Source organism: Athene cunicularia (genome assembly GCF_003259725.1).
Source record: "Athene cunicularia isolate RWA chromosome 19 unlocalized genomic scaffold, athCun1 chr19_part1, whole genome shotgun sequence".
NCBI classification, from domain to species: domain Eukaryota; kingdom Metazoa; phylum Chordata; class Aves; order Strigiformes; family Strigidae; genus Athene; species Athene cunicularia.
In genome coordinates, this window is record NW_020799124.1 from 3,011,739 (window position 1) to 3,022,186 (window position 10,448).

The 10,448-nt window shown below is 45.8% G+C and overlaps 1 protein-coding gene across 8 annotated transcripts in view; it reads left to right on the top strand.

Annotated features, from left to right (window-relative positions):
- Window positions 1-10,448, top strand: part of BCAS3 (BCAS3, microtubule associated cell migration factor) — a 371,871-nt gene that overhangs the window by 341,541 nt on the left and 19,882 nt on the right. For 4 of the 8 annotated variants that reach the window (XM_026861420.1, XM_026861421.1, XM_026861422.1 and 1 more), the window contains one exon: window positions 4,187-4,354. In XM_026861420.1, the coding sequence (XP_026717221.1) occupies window positions 4,187-4,354 (168 nt within the window). Of the gene's footprint in view, window positions 1-4,186; window positions 4,402-10,448 lie in introns of all 8 variants that reach the window. The other 4 variants (XR_003399716.1, XM_026861426.1, XM_026861424.1 and 1 more) reach the window with 2 other exon arrangements.

A 10,448-nucleotide genomic window follows, 5' to 3' on the forward strand; every position in this document is an offset into this window, starting at 1 on the left:
AAAAATAACACGCTAGGAGCATTAAAATATTTTGTAAAAATACTTTTTACTACTAGATTTTTTCAGAGAAGAAAATAAACTTCTCTGGTTTTCTCAGTCTTGGTTGGTAGGGCTAGCTGTGAAATGAAAGGATGTTTCCAAGGTTTGAGGCTGCTTTTTTTTTTTTTTTTTTTTTTTGTAGAATTTATTTTCCTTTTATATTAAAAGCCTTGAAACAATTGCAATGCAAACGACAAATCCTGCGCTTCTATAGAAGCAAGGTAATTTGGTGTGAGTAATAACAGAAGCCTTTGCCATTAATAAAATGTGAGAAACATTAAGCAGAAAGACCGGGGCCTGATTCTGCTCCATCCGACAGCGGTGTGAGCAAAGGGCAGTGCTCGTTGGGAGGCAAATGTCAGTGGAAGGACAGAAGTGGGAGATCGGTATCAGGAGAAAATTAAAAGTTTTAATAGGAAAATCCTGCGTGTGGAGCAGAATTAGCTCGGAGTGTAAAGCTAAACACACTGGAATTGCAAAACAAAGCACTTAGGACCTAGATGTTCAAGCCAAGGTTTTTACTTGTTCCGTTTGGTTTGATTTGGAGTTATTTTTGATTTGTAGTGCCGTGGGTCTGGGATGGTGCTTGGCCATCATACAGAGGAGGCTGATGGTCTTCATTTCCATCCAGTTTCATCTTCAGCAAATAAGGGGAGAAGTAAATGTTCTGCTAGCTTGAAAACACCACGCGACAGGATGAAATACTGACAGAATTTTAAGGCAATGGGATTTTTTGCAGTGATTTAATGAGGTTTCACCAGGATTTCACTAGTAATTGCTTGACTAAAATAATACCTAATGTGCTTCTTTCTTGAGTTGTGACTGAATTAATTGCTCCGTTTGGGTGGAACCTGTTCCACCATCAAAGCTGTAGCAGGTCTGGGGGACAGAAGAAAGGCTGGGCTTCACACGTCAAGGTCTGATCTAGGTGGCTGTCAGTAGGATTTCAGCAGTTTGCCTGTAAAGGCACGGGTCGAAGCCTGCCTTCTCTCAACCCTTCAGTAATCCCTTGAATCAGCAGGAGCTTTCTCAGCCGCGTTGGCTCTGCGGTTATGTTCTGGCTGTGGGGTTGGGGGATTTTGAGAGCAGGACACTCCGCTGAGGTTTATTTGTAAACTTCTCTCTGGCCGACGATGGGGAATTTGATACGTTATCAACTGAGATACTAGGATTGAAAAGGGGAGAGCAAGGCAGCCAGAAAAAGAGATTACAATTTAATAAATAGCAGAGATACGGTTGGCTGGTATCAGTGTGAGTTTAATGCCATTAGTTCTTGTGCCGTTGGTAACGATGTACGTAGGGCAGAGCACCCAAAGGCTCCTGGGGAGCAACCAGCCCATCTGCCATTTCATGCACTTGACAGAAAAATTTTTCAAGGTGCAAAAGTACCCAGGACTGAATTCTGCCTTGAAAAAAACAATTTTACTTTGATACACGTGCTGTCTGCTGATGCAATGGCAAGAAGAACAGGAAGATCTGTGACATTCAGTCTTGTTTTTCCCCACACCCCGAGTGACATCAGTTGCACATCTGTGTGTTCAGCTTTATGTGGAACCCACTTTTATTTATCGTTGTGCATACTGAAAGGAGGAGGAATTTGTGGATTCCGCTGCAGCAGAGAGCGGATGACAGCACACAGACCCCCTCTGCCCCTGCCGCCCATGGCTCAGGCAGGGTGCTCACCCGTGGGGTGCTGCGTGGCTGGTGAATCACAGCTGGATGCCTGGAGGCAGACTCCTATCACGAGACGTGTACTCCTGACGTGGAGAAGGAGTGAAAAGGGAGGAAGGATAAAACTAGAGCCTGACCAGCCTTACAGTTTTTTAACAAGAAAACTTTCAGTGCAGTTAATCCCTCTAACCGGCATTTGCATTAACACTTGCAACCTCACATGTTGCTGCTAAGAAGTTTTGGCAGCTCTTGGCCCTGATTGTGGAGGTAACGCTGCACTTGTCTCCTTTGCTCTCACTCAAGTATCTCAGGAGCCAGAGACCGGCGCTCTATGAAGTTTCTCCCTGTACACATATGCAGGCATCTTGGCAGAGCTTCAAAAGCCATTTGCCTTATTATTCATGTGTCTGCTTATAGGAGCAGAAATGCTCCTATTTCTCACTTTGGGAGTAAGGACAGACATTAGTAAAGAAGAGATTTCTCATCTCCGTCACAGCCCTACAAACCCGTGGGAGCTCGTCATCTCCCCGCTGCTACCCTGGGGTTTGGGGATGCAGGTTTAAAAGCGCCCCCCCAGTAGCTCTCCAGGTATGTGAACAGCCCTGTCTAAACCAACCGCAGTCAGTGGGGTCTTGGAGCATATGTGGAGTGGGGGTCTCAGGGTAGCATGAAACTGCAGAAGGATGACCTGAAAAAAGAAGCTTCAAAAAAAGGCCAAATTTTGCTTTTCCTGCTGCAGTTAGGATACATGACAACATGGAAACGTTGCAGGGACTTAAAACATCATTGAAATGACTTCACCTCCTTACTGCATTTTCGCAAGCAAGCTTCAAGAACCCTTGCTTTAAAACGAATTAGTGGACTAGAGTAACCTTATAAATCCAAAGACCCATTAAAAGTTGAAATATTTGGTCATTCCTCCTCTCGGTTTAAACTGGGATTCATCCAGAGTTCAAGTGCATGCATCACATAAGAGCCACGGTCCCATTTTGTAGAGGTCCATTTTAGTGTTGATGGTTTTCTAGTGCCAGGAATCTACTCTGCAGCCAGGCAAAGAGATAAATCAAAGTTGTGCGCGCCGATGAAATTCAGGAGCCAGAAGTCACCATTGCAGCCCATATAAATCCCTGAATGCCAGCCCTGGTGCTTTTGTCCATGCCATTAGAGTTCAAAATTATCTGCCCCTCTTTGCTGATGTATGGATTAACCGGCTGCCCGAGTGTTTACTAACGGTTATCACCCGGTACTTTGGACGTTATCAGAGGAAGGGACGCCTGCCGCGGGGCTTGGTCTCTCACCCTTTCTATTACCACCTGTCAGTGGCAGGGAGTGTGCTGTGAAGCTGTACAGTCACAGGCTACAAGTGTAGATAGTTTCTGACGGCTGATCAAAGGGGAAAACCAAAGGCCTGATAACAAGGACGTGTTTCATGTACTTTTAACTTTGAGAAACATTGGCATTTGCATTTTTTCCCCTCTGTAGGCTGGCAGAAACCAGGCACAATAAATGCTGCATATTCAGTTACCTAATAGTTGAGTAAATGGTATGTGCTTGAAGCAACAAAGCATAACTGTAATCTTGTTCCAAGTGGGAATGATTTAAGTAAGCCTTTGCAGAAGACTTGCTGTATAGTAAAGTAGAAAAATTTTAACATGTACTTTGAAGTGATCTTGGATTCAGAATCGTCTCTTTGCATTCAGCAGATCATACCCCGTTGTGAATGAGGTAATAACTGCAAGCTAAGGAATTAAGTGTCTTGCGTAGGGACGTGCGCTCCGTCACAACAGCCAGCATCTTCGGTAACGCGCTGGCGAGGGGAGAGGCTCCGTTAGCTCACGTTTGACCTAAAGTTTCACACTGCCGGAGTAGAAAATCCACACATATCCCAGACTGAAGGCAGGGCTTGCTTTCTTCCTTCAGTAGACATACTTCAAACACAAGGCAGAAAGCAAGATATCACACAGCTCCGCTTCTCTGCTCAAGAGCAAGAAAGGGATTTTGCCTAAAATTTGTGCCCGTTAGCAAAGACAAAATGACTTGACTGTTTCCATTGTCTGAGAGGGGAAGGGCAAGAGCACTCACTAGCAACCCAGTGAAAGACAAATCAACTTTAAAAATAATTTCTAGTTGTCTAACATGTACTTAATAACGTACGTACGGCTTTCCAGCGTTACATGTCATTTACATCAGTGTCATGATGCTGATTTCCTGACTCTCACTAGTGTGAGACCCGAACTGGGTCTGTATTTTTAATTTATCCTTTTTGCTTACAGCTGCTTGGTCAGAGCTGTTCAGTACTTAGGGCTCTGCTTGCTCCTGCTGTGCCATTAACACCAACATTTGAACTAACGTGCTAAAAGCAGCGTTTCAGGAACTCCAAACACAAGGCCGCCTTTCCTTCCGTTGCCATAAACGCTGTGTATGGAGGTAGTTTGGTCCTAGGGTCTCCCAAACATCTCCCGTTTGTTTGTTGAAGGTGCCTTCGACCGGAGCGTGACCTTGCTGGAGGTGTGTGGGAGCTGGCCCGAGAACTTCGGCCTCCGTCACATGTCTTCCATGGAGCACACTGAAGAGGGCCTTCGGGAGCGCCTGGCCGACGCGATGTGCGAGTCTCCCAGCAGGGACATAGTGGGATCAGGAACAGGTACAAAGAAGAGGTGTGATCAGAGATCACGTACATCTCACCCAATGGTGATTTTTATTTTTGTTTTCCTAAAGTTTTCCTTTTCCTTTTCTCTGTACGCTACCTCTCTGATTAATTAACTTCTATGGGGATCTCGCGTAGTGCGAGAGAAATCATTTATAAAAAGAAAATAGTGGTAGATCACACAAACGTAGTTTGAGAAGCCTGAAGTAACTTGAAGAAAAATACTAGTGCTTGAAGCTTCCTCACCATATAGCTGTGACAAGAGCTCTCCTCCCTCCCCTGCCAACTCAGGAGCACCCGAATCTCTGTGCGGATTGCTGCCCTCGCCCACCCTGCTCCAAACGATGCCATAATCACACACATCCTCATTTTGTGTCCTGAATAGAGCCACTGCAAAGCGCTGGTTCTGTAATCCAAATTAATCCATCTTCATCAGTGTCCATTATATTGATAAATTATATCATCTGTTTAAGTAAATGGAACGGCACGTCAGAGATTATGCTGCTCAGAAGGGACCCAGTGGTAGGAGATGCTCAGAAATGTTAAAACGCGGTTATTGCCGTTTTATTGTCTCCAATAATTTTGACTTGTTTTCACAAACGCCCTCTCGTAAAAGGACTAGGCCCATCTTTGATCCATGCACCGTTTGTGTGGTGACCAGCAGCTGGGAGTAACGGTGACTTCTGACATCAGCTGCCAGCTCCCTTGTCACTCTTCTGGCAACTTGCCTGGGAAGGAAAAAGAGGACAAGCTCGAGCAGAAACGTATGGGAATGGCAACCCATGGACACTACAGGAGGGCTGTGTAGAGCAGAAGTTGTCTCTTCCTTCTGCTGTTGCCCCCACTATTGCTGAGAGCCTTGTGCTGCTCCGAGCTCCCCCTGCTCTGCTCCAGCTGGAGAAGGCTCAGAGACTCTCCCATCAGGGCTCGTCCCTCTGCTTTGCAGGTGGATCACTACTGAGCATGAAGCCCACCACAGGTCACCAAACTGCCGCTACCTCCCCCAGGACGGAGATACAGATAGCAGTAGCCCAGCTGCTGAGCGGTGCCACAGCACCCTTCACAGCCCAGCTTGTCACCCTTCAAACCGTCCTCCCTCTGATTTCCATCTTGAAAAAGATGGACTCAAGGGATGGATTAAGATTTGGTACTAACAGAAAGAGCTGGTTGAACACTAAGTATGAGTCTCAGTTACAGATCTGGTGCAAGTTCTCACCAGCTTGTTGCCCCCGATGAGGCACTTAACAAGTCCCTGAGTGCAGTGCTCCATCTGAGGATGAGCACAGGTGAGGATGGAGATGCCTCACGTCGCTGGTGTGGAGCTCAGCCAGCTCATGTCTGTAAAGGGCTGTGAAAGTGGAAAAACAGGCTGTGAAAATAGACAAAGGCGCATATTTCATCACTTACTGACCCACACTGTGATCAGAGGGAACTGTGTGTGGCATCCACTTCCCATAACGGGTCAGCTCCCCTCGGGCCGTGTATATTAGGGGAAAGGTGAGGGGAACACCTCCGAAAGCTGAAGCCATCTAGACGTGCCAAGTCAAGGTGACTGACTGCCCCCAAGTTTTGACTTTGTATTATATTGTAAACCAAGAACTTTGTCAGATAGAGATCTGTGTTTTCCTTCCATTTTCACCAAACCCAGCTGATAGCAGATTAGGCTCACGGTACTGCAGGTGTAAAGACAGAAAGGAACTGTTTATAGAGATGCCAGCACTGAGCTAAAATTCATCCAGAGAGATTTCTCGCTGCTTTTACTCCGGACATATAAATCTTCATAATGAGCGTAAGATAGATGCCATCTCAAAGCAGCACACGTAAGCACCAGTAGTGAGTAACATGAGCACTGACCCAACTCACCCCACCCCAGTATCCTCCTCTCGCTGTCATTACATTCTGTTGCCCTGCCTGTCGTGGGATTCTCTCTGCCACTAACATACTTTATTCTCAGGATTTGGGCATGTGGTGACTCAGTGCAGCAAAGAAAACCTAGTGATAAGGCTGTGAACTCCCGTGCCCTTTCCACTTCCATCCCCTAACAACTCTTGAGCTCTTCTTACCAGATGGCCATAAAAAGTTTTCTCCTGCTCAGATGATACCTGGAAAACTGCACTCGCCTAGGGAGTGGAGTGGTGCTCGCTCCGACCTGCGTGGCTGCGCTCGTGGCAGGCTGCCAGCCAGCCCGGTGTCAGGCCCTGCAGCACGGGAAGCTGCTAGCATCTGTCTGCTGGTTAATAAATGGGGAAAGAGAAGTTTGGAGGTGCTTGCTTCAAAGAAGAGGTGTCTTTGTTGGCTCGTTGCAAGTAGGATAGTTTTCGCTGCCCCCCAAAACCACTTACATCTTAACAAACCTAGGCTGAACCGAATTATCTTTGAAAAACCATCTTCATCCTTGGGATTCTCTGCTGCCCACTCACCTCAATGAAATGATAGCAGAGAGTTCAGCAGAGAAGGACACTGTAAATTTGCTTGTTGGTAGTTGATTTATATATTGGCAGTGGTTCCAAAGACAGTGTTTATATTTCTGCATTGGACTCAAAATTATGGAAGTTATAAACCTCCATTTAATAATCCTAAAATAACTCATTTTAACTTAACGCACGCCTTTATGTTATGTGTGCGTTTAACCCCGTTTTGTGCTCCTTGGCTTCTCTTCAGTCCTTAAATACATTTTGCAGAGATTTAACGAAACTTGCAAAGTCTTAATTCGAACTGAAACACGGATTAATGAAAACTTCTGACTCTGAATGTGAAGGTATGTGCATGTGCAGTGCTGGGCTCCGCTGCGTGGACAAAGACAAAATGGACAGTAGAGTGGACGGTGAGACTTTATCAAGTGCTCAACTGGTCCTGACATGCACTTAATGGCAGGAGATAAATAGATTCTTTTAATGCCTTAACTGTTAGGACATAGCTGACACGTAGATTTATATAGTAATCAGGGCTGATATGCTGCAGCAGTGTGGAGGAAACGCATGCTCATGGCACACAGACCTCTTTGGGGAGTAGATACTCACAGGGTCTTTGTTTCTTACCTACCCCCTTGCATTGCAGAGCAGGGTTGGCAACACCTCCCTGGTTCAGTGGTTCTGGCTGCTGGCAGGAGACAGAAATGACCCAAAGATTGGTTATACGGGAAGCATCAAACTGGGGGATGCTAAAAACACAAGGAATAATCTGGCGTTTGCAAGGAAGGGGAATTAGATGGCCTGACGGGTCTTTTCCACCTCTGACTCCAACTAGTTGCCAAGGGCTGTCGGACATGGATGGGAGAAGAACCAGGTCTGGAAAATGACCCCCCCCCAAATAAAAAAAAAAAAATCTACTTTCCTCATGACCTAAATGATAACTCCAGTCATCCAGCTAGTTGACTTGATTGGGAAACCAGCTTTTCGCCTTGTTATCCAGTTATCCAGACAACCCATGTCTATCTTAAGTGGAGTCTGCTGTACATAAGCTGTCAGCCTAGATACGCATTTAATTCCAAAGAAGGCGTAAATTGGCAAAGATGCAAAAAGATGGTTTTGCTATTTCAGTTTCTGTCAGACTCACTGAAAAAAAAAAAAAAAGAAGGTCTACTCCCAAAATATTAACGATCAGTGACCACTTTCCTTTTGCCAAACTTTGTTTACAGGTAGTTACAATTGCTGTGTAGTTTCTGAGTATGTTCTGGAGCTTCACATTGCAGTCTTAAAAAAAAAAAAGAAAAAAAAGAGGAAAAAAAAAAAAAAGCTAGTATTGTGGTTTATGAAACTGGAAACTGGGCTTCTAGGAGACAAATATCTCTGACAATATTCCGCTCAAACTGGACATGGAGAAATTGCCAGCCCAGGCTAGAAATCTTTCCCTCCAGAAATACCGTAATCAGTAAATCCTCTGATTTATGTAATTCCTTCAACAAGTACGTTCCTTAAGCTTTCAAATGCATTTCGGTTATTTCGAGGCATAATATTGAAAATTAGGCTATAAGAAGGGACCATGCCTTTACAGTTTGAGCGATGGGATGTTTTTCTGAAATTTATCTGTGGAAGACTAATTTCTGTGTCCATCCCCTGTTTCTGTGCTGTAGGAGTTAAGTGCTGAACTGCAGGAGACAGATTCCCCTCACGCTCTCTGCCCGTTCCCTCTGGGCTGAGGTCGGCATCCACAGCCGTGATGCTGATGGGGGTTCTGCCTGCAGAAGTACGCTGTGGTCTGTGTACAGCCCAGGAACCCCAAATTCATTAGGCCCCCAGTCACATCGGCTTGAGATGTCAGCTGACCTGAGGGAAAAGCACTGAATCTGTCCGTCAGTCCCAGAGAGGAGTTCCTAACTGCAGGACAGCAGCAGTGAGCATGAACCCCTGTGGCCCTGCATCTGGAGCACCAGGAGGGGAGATACTGTCAACCCTGGGGAGTTTGTTGCAGCTTCTCCTCCCTCCTTTGACCTGGGTGAAAGGTTTAGCTGGATGTTAAATCTAGGCACAGCTTCTGGCTCAGCTTTCATGTGATTTACCAAATCAAAACCCATTGTCTACATTTCTCGGGTTTATGACGATAAAACACATAGTACAGTGACAGAAGGTTGGATTATATTCTTCAGGAGACTGACACAACAGACAGGTTTCCAAGGGAGAACCGTCAATATAAAAAATAAATCTGTATTCATCACCGCTTACATTATTTTGTCAGGATAGGCAATACTGCAAACTTCCTTTAGTGATAAATGTGTTGCTGCCACTGTCAGACCCCCGGTTTTTCTGCCAGAAAGAGCCGCCGGAGTCGGGGCAGCTGCGGAGATGCAGGATGGGGCTGACTGCGTTTGCAGCCTGCGATTCCAGCCTGTGCCCATCTGCTGCGTCTTCTCTGTTACAATTTCTTTGGCTGCCTGCATGTTGTACTTATATCTAATTTATTTTGACAAAGCATACCCAAATCCACATTGCTGCAGCGTTTTACAAGTGGTGGAACTGTTCTGTGGACGTACAAGAGTAGAACTGCTTTTTTGTGGGCATGTATCTTTTTTCTTTTTTTTCTTTTTTTTCTTTTTTTTAATTCACCGTGAAATCCAGTACCCTACGGTGGCTCAGTTTACACTGCAGTTTGTGGAGAAAAATGACTTTTTTCTCTATCTATCCTGTCTCAAGAATACATATTAACTTGCAGTAAGAGCCTATATTGAAAGCTGCAGAGCACCCCCCAAATTTTGCATCTCAGAACCAGCACTGGAGGTCTGAATAGGGAAGAGGGTGCAAGTATGGCATCATCATGGTCAGTGCAAACCACAACGTTTGAAGAATTTAAAGCAAGGTGTTTAAAGCCCATTATAAAGTTTCAGTCTTGAAAAAAAAAAAAAAGGAAAAGGTATGGCTCGTTTTCTTGTGAAACCCTCAAGTCTGTCAGCTGCCACCTGCAGAAAGCCAGTGGCACAGTGGTGAGGTGCAAACGCCGCCAAGCGCCCGGTGCCTGGCCCTTGGAAGAAACCACCTGGATTCCTTCCAAATTTCATGAACAAACTCATAATGCGATGAAGGAAGCTCATATGTTGAAGCAAACTCTTTAACCTGATTAATTGGATGTAAGTAAGTGGAGCTAATTAGCCGTGCCGTTAGGGAATAGCCCATATGAAACCCGGGATCAGCGATCAGGGCGGTTGGGATCCTGGGCCCCAGCCGAAGCCATGTGGTTACACTAGCCTGAGCCTAACTCAGGTCTTGACACCTCTGAGCTTTGCAGGGGGATGTTTTTGAAACCTTGACCTGAAATTTGTGGTTTGGAGAAGGGGAGTCACGCACTTTCCGGCGTGCCTGGCTGAGGTGGGAAGCATGCTCCTCTGCCGGAGGAGAGCGAGCTGCTGCCCTTTGGCCCCGTGCAAGGAGCATCCTTCCTGGGTTCTTCCAAAAGAGAAGATGTCTGTGGTCATCAATTGTGTTCAGAGATGAGCAACCACCTGGACATTGATGTACCTGTGCATTTAGTTTCAGGGATCGGATTAGCCCTGTATAGAGTCTGAGATTCAATCAGTACCTCTCCCTTTCCCTTTCCCTTTCCCTTTCCCTTTCCCTTTCCCTTTCCCTTTCCCTTTCCCTTTCCCTTCCCTTCCCTTCCC